This window comes from Mastacembelus armatus, chromosome 17 (genome assembly GCF_900324485.2).
Source record: "Mastacembelus armatus chromosome 17, fMasArm1.2, whole genome shotgun sequence".
Classification (NCBI taxonomy): Eukaryota; Metazoa; Chordata; class Actinopteri; order Synbranchiformes; family Mastacembelidae; genus Mastacembelus; species Mastacembelus armatus.
The window spans coordinates 3973650-3995589 of NC_046649.1; the positions used below are offsets into that span (position 1 = coordinate 3973650).

General features: G+C 39.2%; 1 protein-coding gene across 1 annotated transcript; it reads left to right on the forward strand.

Annotated features, from left to right (window-relative positions):
* The first annotated feature begins 16246 nt into the window (after positions 1 to 16246).
* On the forward strand, positions 16247 to 21596 carry cyp7a1 (cytochrome P450, family 7, subfamily A, polypeptide 1). The gene is made up of 8 exons (XM_026313610.2): positions 16247 to 16545; positions 17654 to 17894; positions 18006 to 18215; positions 18326 to 18508; positions 18976 to 19175; positions 19972 to 20102; positions 20288 to 20466; positions 20577 to 21596. Exons 1-8 carry the CDS (start codon positions 16463 to 16465, stop codon positions 20877 to 20879), a joined length of 1530 nt encoding a protein of 509 aa, XP_026169395.1. The 5' UTR covers positions 16247 to 16462; the 3' UTR covers positions 20880 to 21596.
* Positions 21597 to 21940: the final 344 nt, after the last annotated feature.

Sequence of the window (21940 nt, forward strand, 5' to 3'; positions counted from 1 at the left end):
ATCGGTCCTAGCACAGAACCTTGTGGAACTCCATAACTAACTTTTGTTCGTGTGGAAGGTTCATCATGGACATGAACAAACTGGAATCTGTCCGATAAATAGGATTGGAACCACTTTAACGCTGTTCCTCTGATACCAATCACATGCTCCAGTCTCTGTAATAAGATGTTGTGGTCAATGGTGTCGAATGCTGCACTAAGGTCTAGGAGGACAAGTATCAAAACAAGTCCATTATCTGAGGCTAAGAGAAGATCGTTGGTAACTTTTAACAGTACTGTTTCTGTACTATGATGTGCTCTAAATCCTGATTGGAAATCTTCAAATAGTTCATTCTTGTGTAAGTGGTCTGATAGCTGCTTAGCAACAGCTTTTTCTAGGATTTTAGAAATAAATGGCAGGTTGGATATTGGTCTATAATTAGCCAAGACTCCTGGATCAAGACTAGGCTTTTTGAGTAAAGGTTTGATTACTGCAGTCTTAAAGGCCTGTGGTACGTAGCCTGATACTAGAGATAAATTTACCAAGTCCAATAAAGATGAGTTCATTAATGGCAGGGTGCCTTTAAGCAGTCTAGTCGGGATGGGGTCCAAGAGACACGTTGATGATTTCGATGAAGCAACTACTGATGTAAATTCAGAGAGATCTATAGGAGAGAAGCAGTCTAAACATAACTGAGGTCCTACAGATGATTCAAGAGCTACTGTAGTAGAAGATTCATTTATGGCAGCTATAGGAAGCATCTGCTGAATTTTATCTCTAATAGTTGTGATTTTATTTGTAAAGAAACTCATAAATTCATCACTGCTGAGAGCTAAGGGAACACTGGGCTCAACAGAGCTGTGACTTTTTGTCAGCCTGGCTACAGTGCTGAAAAGAAACCTGGGATTGTTCTTATTTTCCTCGATTAGTGATGAATAGTATGCAATTCTGGCTTTACGGAGAGCTTTTTTATATGTTAGTAGACTGTTTTTCCAGGCTAGAAAAATTTCCTCTAAGTTTGTGGAACGCCACTTCCTTTCCAGCCTTCGTGATGCCTGCTTTAAGGTACGAACATGTAAATTATACCATGGGGCTAGTCTTCTCTGAATCACTAACTTCTTTTTCAGAGGGGCTACAGAATCAAGCGTTTCACGCAGTGAGGTTACAGCGCTGTCAACAACATGATCAATTTGGTAGGGAGTAGGATTAAGGCAGCTGCCCTCCACTATGTTTATACTTGGCATAGATGCAAATAAAGATGGAATCATTTTCTTAAATTTATTAACAGCGTTGTCGGATAAACATCTGCTGTAGTGGAATTTTCTTCCAGACGCAGAAGTTAACAGAAGAGGAGTTATTCATAAAAACTTAATAAAAATTAAGACCACTCCTTTTATTGAACAGAAAAACAGAACTGTGAAATGTGGATTATTAAATATTAGGTCTCTTTCATCTAAATCTCTGTTAGTAAATGATTTGATAACTGATCACCAAATTGACCTACTTTATCTTACTGAAACCTGGTTACAGCAGGATGAATATGTCAGTCTGAATGAATCAACCCCCCTCAGTCATAAAAATTATCATGTTCCTCGAAGCACAGGTCGAGGTGGAGGAGTAGCTGCAATCTTCCACTCAAACTTATTATTAAACTTTCATCCTCAGAACAATTTGAACTCATTTGAGAGCCTCACTCTTAGCCTCTCGCATCCAAACTGGAAAACACAAAAACCAGTTCTACTTGTCACTGTGTACCGTCCACCTGTCCCTTACTCAGAGTTTTTACCTGAATTCCCTGACTTCCTGTCTGATTTAGTGCTTAGATCAGATAAAGTCATTATAGTGGGAGATTTTAACATTCATGTAGATGTTGAAAATAACAGCCTCAGCATTGCATTTAATTCAATATTAGATTCAATTGGTTTCATTCAAAATGTTAATAAACCCACCCACTGTTTCAATCACACCCTTGATCTTGTTCTGACCTATGGCATCGAAATTGAACATCTAATAGTTTTTCCCCCAAATCCTGTTTTGTCAGATCATTCTTTAATAACTTTTGAATTTAAAATGATGGATCATGCAGCGTTTGGAAGAAAATTCCACTACAGCAGATGTTTATCTGACAACGCTGTTAATAAATTTAAGAAAATGATTCCATCTTTATTTACATCTATGCCAAGTATAAACATAGTGGAGGGCAGCTGCCTCAATCCCACTCCCTACCAAATTGATCATGTTGTTGACAGCGCTGTAACTTCACTGTGTGAAATGCTTGATTCTGTGGCCCCTCTGAAAAAGAAGTTAGTGATTCAGAGAAGACTAGTCCCATGGTATAATTTACATGTTCGTACCTTAAAGCAGGCATCACGGAGGCTGGAAAGGAAGTGGCGTTCCACAAACTTAGAGGAAATTTTTCTAGCCTGGAAAAACAGTCTACTAACATATAAAAAAGCTCTCCGTAAAACCAGAACTGCATACTATTCATCACTAATCGAGGAAAATAAGAACAATCCCAGGTTTCTTTTCAGCACTGTAGCCAGGCTGACAAAAAGTCACAGCTCTGTTGAGCCCAGTGTTCCCATAGCTCTCAGCAGTGATGAATTTATGAGTTTCTTTACAAATAAAATCACAACTATTAGAGATAAAATTCAGCAGATGCTTCCTATAGCTGCCATAAATGAATCTTCTACTACAGTAGCTCTTGAATCATCTGTAGGACCTCAGTTATGTTTAGACTGCTTCTCTCCCATAGATCTCTCTGAATTTACATCAGTAGTTGCTTCATCGAAATCATCAACGTGTCTCTTAGACCCCATCCCGACTAGACTGCTTAAAGACACCCTGCCATTAATGAACTCATCTTTATTAGACTTGGTAAATTTATCTCTAGTATCAGGCTACGTACCACAGGCCTTTAAGACTGCAGTAATCAAACCTTTACTCAAAAAGCCTAGTCTTGATCCAGGAGTCTTGGCTAATTATAGACCAATATCCAACCTGCCATTTATTTCTAAAATCCTAGAAAAAGCTGTTGCTAAGCAGCTATCAGACCACTTACACAGGAATGAACTATTTGAAGATTTTCAATCAGGATTTAGAGCACATCATAGTACAGAAACAGCACTGTTGAAAGTTACCAACGATCTTCTCTTAGCCTCAGATAATGGACTTGTTTCGATACTTGTCCTCCTAGACCTTAGTGCAGCATTCGACACCATTGACCACAACATCTTATTACAGAGACTGGAGCATGTGACTGGTATCAGAGGAACAGCGTTAAAATGGTTCCAATCCTATTTATCGGACAGATTCCAGTTTGTTCATGTCCATGATGAACCTTCCACACGAACAAAAGTTAGTTATGGAGTTCCACAAGGCTCTGTGCTAGGACCGATTCTGTTCACCCTGTACATGCTTCCTTTAGGATATGTCATTAGGAAGCACTCTATTAATTACCACTGCTATGCAGATGACACTCAGTTGTATCTATCTATTAAACCTGTTAACACAAACCATTTAACCAGACTTCAAGCCTGTCTAACTGACATAAAGGCCTTGATGACCAGTAACTTTTTACTTTTAAACTCAGAGAAAACAGAAATCACTGTATTTGGGCCAAAATATCTCAGAAATAACTTTTCTAAAATTATAGCTACTGGCACAGCCCTGGCCTCCAGTACTACTGTAAAAAACCTTGGAGTTATTTTTGACCAGGACATGTCCTTCAGGAGGCAGACACTCTCTGTACTTTTAAGGCTAGACTTAAAACCTTCCTCTTTGACAAAGCATATAGTTAGGGCTGGCTTCAGGCAACCCTGAACCATCCCTTAGTTATGCTGCTATAGGCCTAGACTGCCCGAGGACCATCGGTGCACTAAGCTCCCCTACCCTAACCCCCCCCCCTTTCCCTTCCCCTCCCCTCTCTTCCTATCCTCCCACCTCACATGGATATTCCACCATTGAATGTCACTAACCTTGTGCTCTCTCTCTCCCCTAGTTTGTGTTCTCTCCCTCTCTCTCTGTTCTCTCTCTGGACCTTCTGCAGGTGTCCCTGGTCCTGGAGCTGTATATCGCTTATGTGCAGTTACTGGCCCCACCAACCTGCAGTGCCTCTTTGTTGTTTATTGTTGCTGTTCTATTCTCTCCCCTCTATCTACTCACCCCAACCGGTCGAGGCAGATCGCCGCCCAAACTGAGCCCGGTTCTGCTGGAGGTTTTTTCTTCCGTTAAAGGGAGTTTTTCCTCTCCACTGTCGGCAAGTGCTTGCCCATAAGGGATTTGTTGGGTTTTTAGTTTTAGTTTTTGTAAAGTGCCTTGAGATGATTTGTATTGTGATTTGGCGCTATACAAATAAAATTGAATCGAATTGAATTGAATTAATAAATGAGATTTAGATATGCTGGTAAGTAAATTTGCTTTTGGTGGAAGCAGGTAATCTGCTTCTCCCTGTGTTAGAAAGGTAATGATTCTGCTAATTGATCATTTTGGAAGATTCAGGCTATGGTGCTGTTGAAAATACTGTACTGCATTGTACTGATAGATGCTTTCATTGTTTTGTCCACTCCATTACATTTAGACTAAAGTAAATAGCAAAAACACTTCTCTGGATAATGCAGTAGAGGACACCATAAGAGTGACACAAAAACTGGATTTTACCACCTTCATAGCGTGGGAATTTATTTCAGGGCGTTGTATTAGGCTGCAGTAGTTTCAGCTTAGTGAACCTAATAAACTGCCAACTGCACACACATACCCAAAGTGATTTTTGAATGAATGGCCCCTCCTTTTTAATTACCCACACAGTGTCTTCATTAGCTAGACTGTAGTAGATAAGGGTGATAATGTATCTAACACTTATTAACTTTCAAGGTCAATATGAGAGTTGATAACCTGCAGACATTAACGCAAAGGCAGATTGTCATTCATGATTCATGGTATCTGATGACAGGCTAAAACTATAAATATAACCTCACAACAACCCTTTTGGACACATCACTAATGGTGTCCTAGTGGGAAGACCCCAACATTTTAGAGATATAACAAGGTGCCTACAAACGTTTAAGTAGATGGAGTAGGAAATTAACTGCCATAAGTTTGCGTATCAGGCCATATTAGCTTATGACTTCCTGACCAAAAACTAACAATAATGTTACTTAAAGGTTGTTTAAGGCAATACCTAGACTATTTTTTGCAACATGCTCAGGATGTTCTCACAAATGTTGACTGAGTCTAGTAAAATTATTGAAAAGACATCAATCAGTTTGTATTTATGAATTTATACTGATGAATGTAGGCACTGTTATATTCCTTTAAAACTTCAAAATGTTTTGAAACCCTATTCGATTCTGTGCTGTAATTTAACATCCTAATCTATAGTCTAGACCTTATGTTTCTTGACAATTAAATTATAACATCAAATCATGAGGTAATACATGCTTAACATTAAAAATATATCTGAAATATATGGTTAAAAGCACTAGCCTGCACTGATGAAACTATGTCCCAAATTACCAAACATGCCAGTGAAATTGAACTTTGTGTCAGTTATAACAAACTGATGAGCCATGCTTGCTAAAACGATGCCTTGCATTTCTAAAATGTTATGCACACTTAATTTTTTCACACTAAGAAAGATATAGAATATGTCCACTCAATTATATGACTTAATGTCAACCTGAACAATAAAAATGTTGTGTTTTTTTCATCCTAAATTAATAAATCTTGCTTTTTCAGGTCAAGGTGCTGAACAGACATTAACTACCTCATATCAATATTGCTGAGCTTGTCCATCTGCTATCATCGGCTCAGTCAACTGTTGAATGAAAAGCAGTAGCATGGCAGTTTAAGACACAAAAAATAAACTAGTAACAGTTTAGACCCTCTCTAAAGGTGTACTTCTAATCAGTGCTAAACAGTTTAGTGGCAGGATGATTATACATAGAGTAAACAAGGATGAGATTTGAGGTGAGCCCATGAGAATGTGCTCCTGGCAGCACAAATAGGTTATCACAAGTCCATGTGAACTGAAAATGTTTCAACTTCAGCAAAACAGTTGCACTTATCAGTGCAGGTGTTTATGAGCCCACTTCATGAACACGTGGAAGAAAGAATACAAAGAGAAGCAAACTGCATGGGATCAAACACAGCCCAAGCAGTCTGCATAGTCAGTGTATGCCATCCTAACGCTGTACAGTACCTTCACTGGCTGTTTGGGCCAAATATTTATTTACACAAATACATTCTGCACTGTCTAGCAGTTTAATTTGTGCAACTAATGATGGTGAAATTAGATTTCTTAACCATCAGTGTCAATGCAAGACTACAGTTCACTGCAACTTGAATTGAACTTCAATAATTTCTGACAATCACAACATTGCATACTGATAAGAATAGGTCCACTAAAGCAACAAACAGTAGTTAGACTGTCAGACAGACTGTAAACTGATTAGTTAATTTAGTGAGACATTTATTGGAATTAAAAAAGCGAAAAAGAAAAACTTTTGCCATTAATCCTCTAATGCACAGGAAAACTATGAAAAGTCTACTTCAGATAAGACAGATGAATGCTGAACCAGTAAGTGGGTTTTTAAATTGTGGTTTACTGGGTTTGGGTAATCATTTTTAATTTTTAGGGTTTTTATTTCTTCTTTTACATTTCACTTTCTTATTAGCTTGTTTAAAACCTGTATGATTGTGTGATCACTCATATTTATATTTATCCCAATACATTTTATTATTGTTAGTAACACTTCTGCATTCAAAGATCTCAGAAATGACTTTAACAAGGAAAATTAAGTATCCTAGAGAAATGTTCATTCTTTTATGTTATTCATCTCTGTGCATTTTATTTTTGATTGATGGAGTTTCAGTGGACAGTTATGGCTAGAAGATTATAAGAAAGAAAGTCCTGTGTCTTTCTATGTGGAGTTTGCATGTTTTCACCCTGCCTGTATGGGTTTAACATGCAAGCGGTTTAGGTGTGAATGTGAATGGGATGTACAAGTGCCCAACACCCCCCACCCCAGTGACCCACAATAGGATAAGGGGTATAGCTATAGTATGGACTGATGGTGTCCCCTGATGTGATATGCTGCACTTTGTAAATACGTCTGTATTATTTGTCTGCTACCTTAAATAGCCAAACTATTCTAAATCATTCATATCTGAACATATGATAAAAAATGATAAGATTATCAACATTTTTGCATCACACAGGTGGTTAAACTGCCTTACTAGAGTACAACATTTTATCAGAAGTGTCAAGGCTATGAACAGACTGAACAGTCAATTATGGAGAAGTGTTTGCTTATTGCAGCTTAGTGATTATCATTCAGTTTATTTGTTCTCTTGACTTTTTTTCATCTCCCTTAGTCTCTATCTCTCACTCTCTTCATTACACCACCATTTACTCCACAGGTAGAGTTTAGTGATATATCAGCCAAGTGATTTCTGTCAATACAGAAGTGGATCAAACCTGGATAAACCACTTCCATGTTACCTATCAGGCAATACTGCAATATCATCAGGTGAGCCAGTATTTGATAGCAGTATCTGGTTTTATAACTCAACATCAAACCGCAGACGTGTAACTGTTGAATACTCTCAACTGTAGGTCATCCAAGTACGATGATGCAGGAATATTTTAAACTGTCCAGTGTTGTCAGATATTGGACTCAGCAGTGTTAATTGGCTTCTTGGTTCATAAGTCCATCCATGAAGTCCATAACATTCATGGTCCCAGAGAAAAACCCTTACTGATTGTGGTGATCATTTCACCCATGAGGCTCATACTTTTGGGTGTTGTCTTGACAACTATTGTTATAAAATTTGATCTACATTCATATACCCCCACAATTATCACTTTGGTGATAGCCTGATATACCTCGCAATCTCAACTACAAGTGTATTTTTCCTAAGCAATTTTTAGCCGGCTAGCATTATACAAGGACATGATTAATGCTGTAATTATACCAGCTAGGCAGTGAACATGTTAGCATGCTGAACTCAAAGCACCACTGTGGGTGAGTACATTTAATGAAGGAAGAACAGGTTACTCATAACTTAAAATTACAGTTTATAAACAACAGAGAACTCAAACATATACAGTACCAGTCAAAAGTTTAATCATTAAAAGTTTAACACATTTAATGATTGAATTAAATGAAAAAGTGTGTCTAAACTGTTAACTAGTACTATATGTCCTCTGGCACTACAGAGACTCAAGCTTACAATGTTTAATCAAAAAGGTACATGCAGTAACACTTGTTCCAGAAATGAATGACAAAAAGTAAAGAAAGACAAAGTGTAAAGAAGAGGTTTAATAATTAGTGTCCAAGCAACTGAAACTGACCACCTGTTGTTATCAGAGCACTGCTGTTTAAAAAGTTTTGTCAATTAAGATTAGATTCCTGCAGCGGGGCTCAAACCACAAACCTTATTGCAATATCCCTGCTGTGCTATGCACTGGTTTCCAAAGTACACCTTTGCCAAGACTGACAATGCAACTGCAAATAATAAAGTCCAAAAATAATATACCTGTATAATGAGGATAGTCATGTGGAATCAGAAAACTCTCATCATCTAAACAGTGTTGTCAGGAAACATTTCCAAACTAGGCAAGCTGACCTTAGTGAGGATCGATTACCTGTTTTTTTATGAAAGTGATAGTTAATGACAAGGTAAGGAATGAAGGATAATGCATTAACAATCGTTTAATGGCCAATACCATACAACTGTGTGAGCTAGACAGTCTGTGGAAGCTGAAAGGTGTGTTATCAGTTATTAGTTATCAAGCTCCTCTCCTGTGGAACCAGTTCCCAATCTGGGTTCAGGAGGCAGACACTCTCTGTACTTTTAAGGCTAGACTTAAAACCTTCCTCTTTGACAAAGCGTATAGTTAGGGCTGGCTTCAGATAACCCTGAACCATCCCTTAGTTATGCTGCTATAGGCCTAGACTGCACGAGGACCATCGGTGCACTGAGCTCCCCTACCCTAACCCCCCCCCCTTTCCCTTCCCCTCCCCTCTCTTCCTCTCCTCCCACCTCATGTATATTCCACCATTGAATGTCACTAACCTTGTGCTCTCTCTCTCTCCCCTAGTTTGTGCTCTCTCCCTCTCTCTCTGTTCTCTCTGTACCTTCTGCAGGTGTCCCTGCAGAAATGCACTGATGAATGAAAATAATTCAGTGCATCTTCATCTTGCATAGTAAAAGGAATGTAGAGTTGAAAATCATTTGCATAAAGGTAGTAGTCAATACTGGTAAATGAAAAACAAGTGGAATGTGTGATAACCAGCAATGAAAGTGTGGAATTTTAATATGAAATGTGTGCTATTAGTAGAAAGCCGAGGGGTACATTATGGTTTAAGCAAGGAGTTTAGGTTAAAAAAAAAAGAGGAACTATGCAGAATTTTATTAATCAATATTCAATCAATTGGATGAGAAGCCAGTGCAAAAACAAGACAGGTTTAATATGTGAACATTTTGAGTATCTGTAGTGTTCTGTACTAGCACTCTGAGACACTTTATGGCGGAGCTGGGTAAATCAGAATAGGGGGCATCATAATATTCTAAATACTCTAAATACTCATAATACTCTAAACAGAGGTATGAAGTGAAAATATATGTGGACTGAGTCCTCTGGGATACCATAAGGGAGTATAAAGGGATTTATTATAACTGACACTAAAGGTTTGATCAGGAAGGTAAGACTTAAAACTATGATGGAGTCTTGTATGAAGAACAATGTTTCTAATATGCTAATGAGAATCTGGTGATTGGCACTGTCAAATGTTACACTCAAATCAAGCAAGAGCAAGACAGAGATGTGGTTATCATCAATGCTGAGTAGTAAATTGGTAGTAACTAACTAAAGAGGTTTCTGTGTAGTGAAAGAAACGGTAGGCAGAGGTTCAAAAGAGCCTGTTATGAGAGATATGAGCTGAGAACTGGGAAGATTATTTTCCCAAGGACTTTGGACAAAAAAGCTAATTTTGGAATAGCAAACCACCCTAGTGCACACTGAAGGTCCTGGCTCGATGGAGCCAACAGGACAACATCATTTGCAAAAAGCAGAGACTAAATCCTGTGGTTCCGAAACTGGACTCCTCTGGCCCCTGGCTTCTTCTTCTTCTTCTCCTTTCGGCTGCTCGCTTCAGGGGTCGCCACAGCGAATCATCTGCCTCCATTTAACCCTATCCTCTGTATCCTCCTCACCCACACCAACTATCCTCATGTCCTCCTTCACTACATCCAAGAACCTCCTTTTTGGTCTTCCTCTGGGCCTCCTTCCTGGCAGCTCTAACCTCAGCATCCTTTTAACAATGTATTCACTGTCCCTCCTCTGAACATGTCCAAACCATCTCAATCTGGCTTCCCTGGCTTTTTCTCTAAAACATCTAACATGAGCTGTCCCTCTGATGTCCTCGTTCCTGATCCTATCCATCCTCGTCACTCCCAGAGAGAACCTCAACATCTTCAGCTCTGCTACCTCCAGCTCTGCCTCCTGTCTTTTTCTCAGTGCCACTGTCTCTAAACCAGACAACATTGCTGGTCTCACCACTGTCTTGTCCACCTTTCCTTTCATTCTTGCTGACACACATCACACCTGACACTTTCCTCCACCCGTTCCAACCTGCTTGCACACGTCCTTTCACTTCTTTTCCACACTCTCCGTTGCTCTGGACTGTTGACCCTAGGTACTTAAAATCCTCCACCTTCTTCACCTCTACTCCCTGTAACCTCACCATTCTACTTGAGTCCCTCTCATTTACACACACATACACACTCTGTTTTACTGCGGCTAACCTTCATTCCTCTCCTTTCCTGAGCAAACCTCCACCTCTCTAGATTTTCCTCCACCTGCTCCTTGCTCTCACTACAGATGACAATGTCATCTGCAAACATCATGGTCCACGGAGATTCCTGTCTAACCTCATCTGTCAGCCTGTCCATCACCACAGCAAACAAGAAGGGGCTCTTACAGCTCTCATGCATGTCCTGCACTACTCGAACATACTTCTCTGCCACTCTAGACTTCCTCATACAAAACCACAGCTCCTCTCTCTGCACCCTGTCATACGCTTTTTCTAAATCTACTAAGACAAAATGCAGCTCCTTCTGGCCTTCTCTGTACTTCTCCATCAGCATTTTCAAAGCAAATATTGCATCTGTGGTTCTCTTTCTTGGCATGAAACCATACTGCTGCTCACAAATGCTCACTTCTGACCTCAGCCTAGCCTCCACTACTCTTTCCCATAACTTCATTGTGTGACTCATCAGCTTTATTCCTCTGTAGTTTTTCCACAACTCTGCACGTCTCCCTTGTTCTTAAAAATGGGCACCAGTACACTTCTCCTCATTCCTCAGGCATCCTCTCACTCTCCAAGATCTTGTTAAGTAGCCCAGTCAAAAACTCTACTGCCACCTCTCCTAAACACTTTCATACCTCCACAGGTATGGTAAACCCTGTTTTAGGGTAGGTCTCCAGGAAGTCACAGTAGTTCAATATGTAGTTACCACGAAGAATGAAAACAAGTGTGTGTGTGTGTGTGTGTGTGTGTATGCAATACCAGATGTCATTAAGCCAGCAATGACCTGAAAGGGAACAGGAAGCCAGAGGTTACGTTAGTATGAACTAATATGAACCTGACAACAGCTGTCTGGATAGAGGTCAGTCCAGCAGATACTACAATCTCCATCCTCAAACAAATAAAGACAAAACCAAAAAAAAGTTACATTTTTCCAGTTTTGAATACTGGAGTACAAGTCTGGCCTAAAATTTGACTCCCATCGATGGTGTATAATTTAATAAAAGACAGATAAAATATGCAGTTTTATTGGTAAATCATGATTAGACTAAACATAAGGAGCACTGCAAATAGGGCCAATCTATGTCAAATAAACTTGATGTTTTTTTGTCTGTTTTTGCGCAATGGTTAAAATGTCAACATTATAAAAACTTTGTTACATGCACAGAAAAGTCAGTGAACAGGAACATAGAGGACAGCGCTGGACTTTGTAATCCATGTTCCTCATGGGCTACTGTCCTGCTTGTTTTTCAACTATGTCTGTTCTACCCATTGGATGAGGTATGTTCAGTAGGAACCTATGGTCATGAGCTTTGGGTCATGACCGAAAGGACAATCTCTCAGATACAAGCGGATGGAATGAGCTTCCTTCGCAGGGTGGCCGGGCGCTGCCTTAGAGATAGAGTGAGGAGCTCGGTCACCCAGGAGGAGCTCGGAGTAGAGCTGCTGCTCCTCCACATTGGGAGGAGCCAGCTGAGGTGACTCGGGCATTTCTTCCAGATGCCTCCTGGACGCCTCCCTGGGGAGGTTTTCTGGGCATGTCCCGCTGGGAGGGAGGGGAAGACCGGGGAAGACCCAGAACACGCTGGAGGGAGGGAACATACCAAATTGAGACAATCAAAAGTGCTATGGCAGGGATAGTGAGCAGTGGCCCTCAGACACTACACTGTATGAAGCATTAAACTATGCAACAGTATATGTAAGTGATAAGGCTCCTGCATAGAGTACTTGGAATATGGAAATTACATTTTGTAGATAACACTATACTGTACTGCTGCTTCAAAAATCTTACTTACTTATAAAATATTCACTACAATAACAGTACACATTTGCTTATTATCAAAGCTAAAACACACGATAAAAACTGCAATAACTCACTATTCAGACTAACATTAGACAAAATTTAAATCAAAGTTGTGAATGAGCAATATTTTTTAACTTGGAAACCCCAGTAAAAACATATTCTTAACCTGTAACCTTCTTGACTGTCTGCACAGCTGCATAACAACTATAATAGAAAAAAACACTTTTTATTAGTTATTTGATTTTTCAGGTGAGAGCATACGGCCCTTCAACCCTAAATGATACATGCATGTTTTTCAAGGTTGTTTCCTGACAAGGTTGCAAAGGGTAGACTACTATATGATAACCTGATAATAAACTTAAAACTAACAAACTAATACAACAGTCACCTCAATCACTCTACACCTTGACCTTTACAGTCAGAGTCAGTTTAGCTGCATATGTACATGGTAATACATACCTATCTTTATCTGCATTTATAACACAGCAACACAATTTCTAATCACAGGCTCTGCAGGTAATGCGAAGTGTAATACTGCATATTTTATTACTAAACACAGACAGATGCTCCTCATTCATTATTATTGTAAAATAAACCTAGTACATAAGTCTCCAATGTTGTCGTATAGCTGTGGCACACTGATGGACCATATGACCTCATCTGACTACAGAATAGGTAAAAGATGTCCATTTAGTGGATAGAACTTGTTACAGGTAGACTAACAAACTGAAGCAAGTGAACTAATGGTGTAGGAGGCAAGGCTACTTTTTTAAAAAGTAACATAAGTATTTGTACAAATATGCACACACTGCTGGTCTTTACAGAAACACATATTCAAGTGGTATTAGTTATAAACCCTATGAGCCTGCCAACAACAGACATGCTGGACTGACACTAACCAGAAACATGACTCCCGTTAGAATACCAAGTGTTACCATGGCACAGACTGAAGAATCTGATAACAGACTCAACATATATTTACTTAGTGCATTTATTATTAGGAATGCTCTATTGTCATCTATAATGTCTTGTGCTGACTCTTATGACTGGAAATGTTATCATTTTAACAAACACCCTAATGAGTGTTACAGTTACTTAACCAACAACCTACTTTTTCAACAACAGATGAAATCCACTGGTGATGAAGTGTAGTCACCAGCACAATGTGCCATCCCTATGGGCACTATGCTGTTAGGAGGCTGTTGTGTCTCTCTCTGCTAGAGAAAAACGTCATTAGTAACAGCTCAGTGGCAATTTGTTTTAGAAACACAAACCTGTTCTATATCGTAACAATGCCAGATTGTTTCAGTGAGGACAAACTCTGAAAGCATTTTCTGGGAATGATGAGCACAGAATGGATATTTAACATTCCATATGTCAAGTGCAAAGAGTTCATAAACACACACACACACGCAAATGTTCCTGTACACTATTCCAGCTCCTTGGTTGTCATGTTCCATGTATGCCCTTCTTCAGAGCATCTTACAACCTGCTGGATTGTCTTGGGGCATCTTTGCACAGCCTGCACCTGGGGTCCTGCCTGGTGTGGTAGATCCCAGCATCTATTGACCTTGTACTTAGGGCCTGTTCTTGCCATGATTAGAGCCTTTATGTTGTCTTTCAGTCCAGCTTTGTCCAGTCGCTGGTGGGACTTTTCCATATCAGCCACTTCTTCTATCTGCCGGTGGTTCGTATGTTGCAGGGGTTTGTCCTTCTATGATGGTTCTTGCTCTTCTTTTCCCATCTCCTAAGCACATCATCACTTGGGGCCATCTTCCTGATGTACACAGATCTTTGCTGTTTCATCCTGGATAGTGGCTCTGACAATCACCAGTCTCTGGCCTCCTTCCTTCTGTTTAGTCTCAGGAACCTGGATTTTTGGTGAAACCCTCCATATATTGTGAGGAGCTTTCTTCTCTTGATGTTAGTGGCTTCTGCCTCCTCTTGTTATCCACCAGTTTGTCCAGCTGCCGACTGCTTTATGCTGCCTCCCCAGTGGCTTCCATAGTTTGGTAAAACATGCAGCATCTTCCTGCAGAAATGGGTTCACAGTGTCACTTTCTGCCTCAGTAAGTTGCCACTTTCACCATGTGTTACATTATAAGGCCTTTTTTTTTTTTTTTACATCTTACACCACTGGCTAGAAATTTGCTCTGTGATATAATATGTATAGAGAACCACTACCACAACTAGGGTATCACCTAGAAACTGAGTTGTACCAAATAGCAATGTGTGTTGCACAATCAGATCCACTCTTTGATACAGTTCAACTGAATTATTTGGTAATGTATAACAGCTTATTGCTGCTTTATGAGGTTGCATTGAGTAATTGCTCAATTAATACATTGCGTTAAACCCTAACCTAGTTCTTAGATAACTTTCATCATACCACTTTTCATTTTATCATTTTATCTTATCTGCAATCAAGACAAACAGGACAGATGAGCCAATGCCACTCATATTCCACCACAACTTCAGGAATCCTTTCTCCAGTTCTTTTGACCTGGAACTGCGCTAGTAATAACTGGTTTCCAAAATCTTTCTCTTGCCCTGAATTTTCAGTCTTTTTAATTTCAAGATCAGACATAAAAACTTGAGAAAATACTTTATTTGAACTTAGACTGTGAGCAGTTTTTCACTTTTGCTTACATCTCCATCACTGCACTATATGAATTTCTCCAAATGCTTTCTTTCCAGAATTGCAGTTAATTGTATTTGTCTGCAGTTCTTTTTGACACTGTGATAAGTCATTATCACTATACTGAGCACTATATATGTTTCTATATACACAGTTTAGTGTCAATCATGGTCCATTATCATTTTCTTTATGTTATCTGTCTTGATGAACCTGACCTTTCCTCCACCTTCACAAGTTTCAACAGGTGTACAGTATTGAATAGTAACATTCACTCTTGCTCCTGCCTGCACACACACACACACACACACACACACAATTAGAGCACAATAGAGACCTTCAATCTATTTACCAATCCAGACATACTATTGCAATGCAGTCCTTCAGGTAACACTGTCCATGGACTATGGTCAAGGCCATCTCTCTCTCTGTCTCTCTCTCTCTCTCTTTCTCTTTCTCTCTCTCTGTCTCTCTCTCTCCCTCACTTTCTGTCTCAAAAATACAAACACACATTATTCATGGAATATTTGCATTTTGTTTTCCAGAGAAATTCCAGGTAGATGGAGTAGATAATTTTACTTTAGTGAATTTCAAATGAAAATCATAAGAAGACACCCTTTGAACCATATATTCTACAAACAAAATATTTAATATGAACTCAAAAATCACAATAAATCTTTCAGTTACACAAAAAAACTGTACTGTTCATAAAAGATTTAAAGTGAAGTTATCTGGATTTTTAACTAAGCAATATCTTTGGAAGCTGATCCGTTGCTGTTTTGGCCAGAATAATAAAACATTTTTAGCTGACAAATGCAGAAAATAACCATCATCCCCTTTCCCATTCCCTTGTGGAAAAATGCATACAGGGTTATCTCAGGAACATCATTGCAGATAGCTTATTCATGGTGATTTTTAATGCAAAACAAAAAAACACCATATTTGGGTCCACCCAAGAGACAAAGCAGGTATAAAAACCTCCCACATACTCCCTGTCGTCACACTAGGTTGAGACAACATTGCTTTCATACAGACTGCTTGCACAATTTGCAGTGACAGGCAGTGTCATTTTTTATTCATTCTCTCTAGATTCTCTCAGTGACTGTTGACTTTAATGAAGAAAGCAACAGTTTGTTAAACAAGCTTTCATGTGACTTGTGTAGAGCATTGGTAACTGCTACTGAGCCTCTTGCTGAGTTGGATCTTTCTGTCATCATCTTCAACATCATCACCATGATACTAAGCATCGCTCTGATCTGGGCAGTAGTAGTGGGATTCTGCTGCCTTCTATGGCTGGCTGTGGGCATACGCCACAGGTAAGTCTGGATAAGTATCCATGCTAATGCAACAAAAGCTGTCGTAAGAATTTGGAATTCTGGTGGATGACAAACCTGTGTTGTCAGTGTTGTGTATCCAGGTTGTGTATACACCGGCCTTGTGTGATCAGGATGGAAATATACTGTAGTTGATTAGATGCTTCTTTTTGTGATAATGACTTATCACTTACTTTACAGTCAGAGTGACAAAATTGTGAGGTTTCCTATGTACAAATATAAATGGCACAACAAACGGGTGTCAAAATGAAACTCAATTGGTATGCACTGTTACAACATTGGTTTGTAATGTTGTAGCTGGGAGGATCATGGTTGAACTAAATGAACAGTCTTGGTTCACTGACACTAAGTTTTAATGAAACCAGACATCACCAGTGTTCAACAAGGGAAAAAAGCTAGATTTGGTAATATCTTTAAGCATTTTTGAAAGGTTGTGGTAGACTGGTGACCTGTCCAGGCTGTACCCCTGCCTTTCACCTAAAGAGAGCTGGGATAGGCTCCAGCAGATCCCTGTGAGCCTAAATAGGAATAAGCAGGTGTAGATAATGGATGGATGGATTTTTGTAGGGATTTTATGCTTTGATTTGACAACAAATAGTAAAGTATTGACAAAAATGAGGTGAGAGATTAAAAGTCCTGTCTGGAGTTGAAACAAGTACACTGCAATTACATGGTCAATACTCTGAAACCAAGGAGTTCTGGTGACCCAGGAGTTAAAGTGCTAACAAAGAACAGCAGCGTTGCTGCTTTGGGGATGGGGACTTTTGTTGCAAGTTATTTTCCTATTTTTCTCCTCCCTCATCTCTCTTTCGTCATTGCCCAAAATAATGGGGCACCAGGGTCCCCCAGTCTTTTTTTTAAATGATATGACTGATAGTCAGTGGGGCTGCTGTTCACTAAAATTCAGCATATTTGGTGAATTCATGTATTCAGACTATTTTCTTTCTTAAGTAAGCCCCAAAAAATGTCAGTAGCAAAATGTTAACCGAACAAAAACAACAGAGGTTGAATACAGAGAAAAATAACCTTCTAGTTCAAGGTTGTTTTGGCTTTGTACTGATTATTGTCTGCTATCTCTTTGGTGTCCAAGACAACCAGGTGAGCCTGCAATAGAAAATGGCTTTATTCCCTACCTGGGGTGTGCTTTGCAGTTTGGGGCCAACCCTCTCCAGTTCCTCCATAGCCGCCAGAAGAAGTATGGCGATATTTTCACCTGCAAGATCGCAGGCCAGTATATCCATTTCCTGTGTGACCCTTTTTCTTACCATTCGGTGATCAGACAGGGGAGACACCTGGACTGGAGGAAGTTCCACTTTGCTACATCTGTGAAGGTAAATTTCTGTGATTTCATCTTTTTGTTTACTGTATCATCGGGATATCTTCTTTTTCATGTCCTCTGAGCCCTACAGTGGTCCCAGACCTGTTTTTCTTTGCCTCACCAGGCATTTGGCCATGACAGTTTTGACCCTCGCCATGGCCACACCACAGAGAACCTTCACCAAACCTTTCTAAAGACCCTGCAGGGTGAGGCTCTACCATCACTGATAGAAACCATGATGGGCCATCTCCAGGATGTCATGCTTAGGTCAGACACACTCAACCCCAGAAAGGACCACTGGGAGGTGGATGGCATCTTTGCTTTCTGCTATAAGGTCAGTAATGATGCTGTATACTTAATTTGCATTTCCATGGTCTCTATGCCTTGTATTTGGATGTACAAACAACAGTCTTAACAAACTTCACCTGTGCTGCTGACTTTCAGGTGATGTTTGAGTCTGGGTACCTGACACTCTTTGGTCATGATAAGTGCCAGACTAAGCAGGCAGTTCAGAAAGACTTGGTCCTAAATGCTTTGGAAAACTTCAAAGAGTTTGACAAGATCTTCCCTGCACTGGTGGCTGGCTTACCCATCCATGTCTTCAAAAGTGCCTACAGTGCCAGAGAGGTTAGTGGGTTTTCTTCAACTACAGTGGCAAAAAAAGTAAATGAACCTTTTGGAATTACCTGCGTTATGTAAACTGAAAGAGTTTAAATTTTTATCGTCCAAAGTTACACTATCTATAATTTGACAAGGTTTAGTATTTGGTTGCTTTCCCTGGAATTGGGCACCCAGCTAAGATGACCCCAAAGGCAACAGTGCAAAATGCTCAGTCGCTTGAGTCTAATTCACAGTATAGTACAAAAGCTTGTTTCAGTCCAACCAGTTATATAATCCAAGACTACTTTTCCCCCTTTTTAGTGAGTGATTAATTGATTTTGACACAAAAGAAATATAGATAGATAGATAGGTGTGTTATTAGTTTATTCATATTATGTTTGTGATTTAGAATAGTTTTTAGCAATATATAACTTGCATAAGATAAAATTCATTTATATGAATGTCTTGTTGTTCTTATTCTTTTTAATGTCTAGAACCTGGCAAAGACCATGCATGCTGAAAACTTGTCCAATAGGGAGAATGTGTCTGATCTGATTTCTATGAGGATGTTCCTGAATGACTCCTTATCTACCTTCAATGACATCAGCAAGGCCAGGACGCACGTCGCCTTGCTTTGGGCTTCCCAGGCAAACACCCTACCTGCTACATTCTGGAGTCTGTTTTATATGATCAGGTATGTTGATAAGCTTCCATGCTGAACTACAGCTAGTCTCACTGTTCCAACCTTCATGCGATTTGTATCTTTTTTTTATTGTCTGATGACTCTTAGATTAAAGCACTGAACAGCCAGACTTGTTACATCATGCTATTGGGCATTTATCAGTTTCAAACGTCTCATTGTCAGTAATGCAAACATATCCCCACACAGCTAAGGTAGATGATGTTTGAAGTAGAAAGATTAAGTTAAATAATGGTGTCCTTGAACCTATCTCCAATGGGTTTAGCCCCTAAAGTATGTACGAATGTGCAGGATGCTGCAATTGTGCTGTGAGTTTGTATAATTAATTTGCATGATACAGTCTGCCTTGTCATTTTAAGGCAGTCCTATATTTTTTATAGTTTTGCCTCTGTAGTCCACATTCAGTTTAAAATGAAACAATCACTGAGATTAAAGTGCTGACCAACCAGCTCTAAGGGGATAATATGAGGATTGTGAGAGTTGATTTCACTAACTAAAATCTAGTCATTTTAATTTATGTCCGCATGTACAAGGACACTATATCCACTAAAACTGAGGATCTGTCTTCTATATCACAGGACTACAGTTATTGCATTGTTTAAATTGTAGAAATGTATAGACAATGAAATTCAATGCTATATTAAGGTTGTGCTTTCTGACATATATATCTAAAACAAGCATCACTCTTACAATTGCAATAGAATGAAATTACCTGTTTTGGCATAAAATGAAATGAATTGGTCAGCAATGACAGCTGTTGTGACTAACAGGATCCTGTGTCTGTGCTCAGGAGTCCAGATGCTATGAAAGCAGCTCATAAAGAAGTGCAGAAAATTCTGCAGGACTCTGGTCTGACAGTTGACCCCAGTGACCCCACACTGAATCTGACCAGGGACCAGCTAAACAACATGCCTGTTTTGGGTAAAAAAAAAAAAAGTCACTTGGTGATTAGTAAAGTTAAATTTGCATCTGACTTTGTCTGCATCTTATACAATAAACCACAGTGGTCTCTGTACACAATGTAGGCAAGTGTTATCTTTTTAAATGCAGTAAAGAAACTTAGGCAACCTAATTTATTTGTCTTTCTGCCTACTTTCTGTGTGCAGACAGCATCATTAAAGAAGCCATGCGTCTTTCCAGTGCATCCATGAATGTGCGTGTTGCCAAGGAAGACTTCCTGCTTCACCTTGACAACAAAGAAGCCTACTGTATAAGGAAAGATGATGTCATTGCCCTATATCCGCCAATGCTGCACTATGATCCAGAAATCTATGAGGATCCATATGTAAGACCTCTATTTACTATTTAATAAATGAGAAAAATATTTTCTTCAGGAAAATTTGTGTTGCCCTACTGAAAACCTTCCTTTCTCCTTCTCTTTTCCTCCCCGCACAGGAGTACAAGTTTGACCGTTTTCTAGGTGGGAATGGTCAGGAGAAAACAACGTTTTACCACAGCGGGCAGCGATTACGTTACTTCTACATGCCCTTTGGGTCCGGGGTCACAAAATGCCCTGGCAGATTTTTTGCTGTGTATGAGATCAAGCAGTTCCTCACTCTCATGCTGTCTTACTTTGATATGGAACTATTGGACCCTGCTATCAAAGTCCCACCTCTTGACCAGTCTCGTGCTGGGCTGGGAATCCTCCAGCCTACCTATGATGTGGACTTCAGGTACAAGCTGAAATCAATCCACTAGACTTGGACTTTGTCGGGCAGAGCGACTGACGTGCATATTGTACATATATTTAAGAGTGTTAATGAAAATGTCTTGATGTATGTGTAAATACATTGAATTAAACATTATTCTTTAATTTGCTGCTGTTTAACAGTAGTATATAGAATAAAGTATTCTGTACATATGGGTGGGACTGTTAAAACATTCAGTGTATCAAGTTGTATGGTAGCAGACATTATCTTTCTGTCAGACTGGGACTGGCAGACAGACTAAGCATGAATTGAAAGCTCAGATTTCTGCACTTTTCTAATATTACTATTTTGTGTAAAGTGTTAGCAATTAGAATCACACTCAACATCCAACAATGAAAAATGTTTTACATTGCACACCCACATCTGTGTGTTTATTACTTAATATATCAAATAATCGCATGAGTATCATTATTCCAAGACATGGTGCTTATTAAGTTAGGTTGTAAAATGAAAAAATTTCAATTGCATCAGTGTGACTTTTAAGCCACACAGCTGTATATGTAGTTTCTCTAATGAAGGTACAGACTGACTCAGCCAGTATGTCTACTTTTCAAACAGCACTCACTCAAACTGAAGTTGGGTATTGTATAACGATATCACATATCCTAGTTGAAACAGTTGACAGAAGATGGGCCTGGATAGCAATGAGTATTTGCTTTGTCTGGTTTGTTTTCTCACATGAAACTAACACAGTTAGTACTTCATAACTTACAAGCTTATATGCATACATGTTTACATTGATATAGATTTGAGGAAACACGAAGCACAGCTAAAATACCATTGTAGACATGCACAGCTGTTCTACTTTTATTCCCTGTATTTTTCAATGAATGAAATTACAACCTATGTGTGGTGACATTTACATGTTGTACAAACATAATAAATAATAATACATTTTATTTCAAGGCGCCTTTCAAAGTCTTACAGAGAACCTTACAGAGAGAAAAAAGTAAGCATACAGCATGAAATACATAGCGTGTATTAAAGCAACGATAACAGCAATACATAAACAGAAGACCAAAATGTAAAGGCAAAAGTGTAGAGTATCTA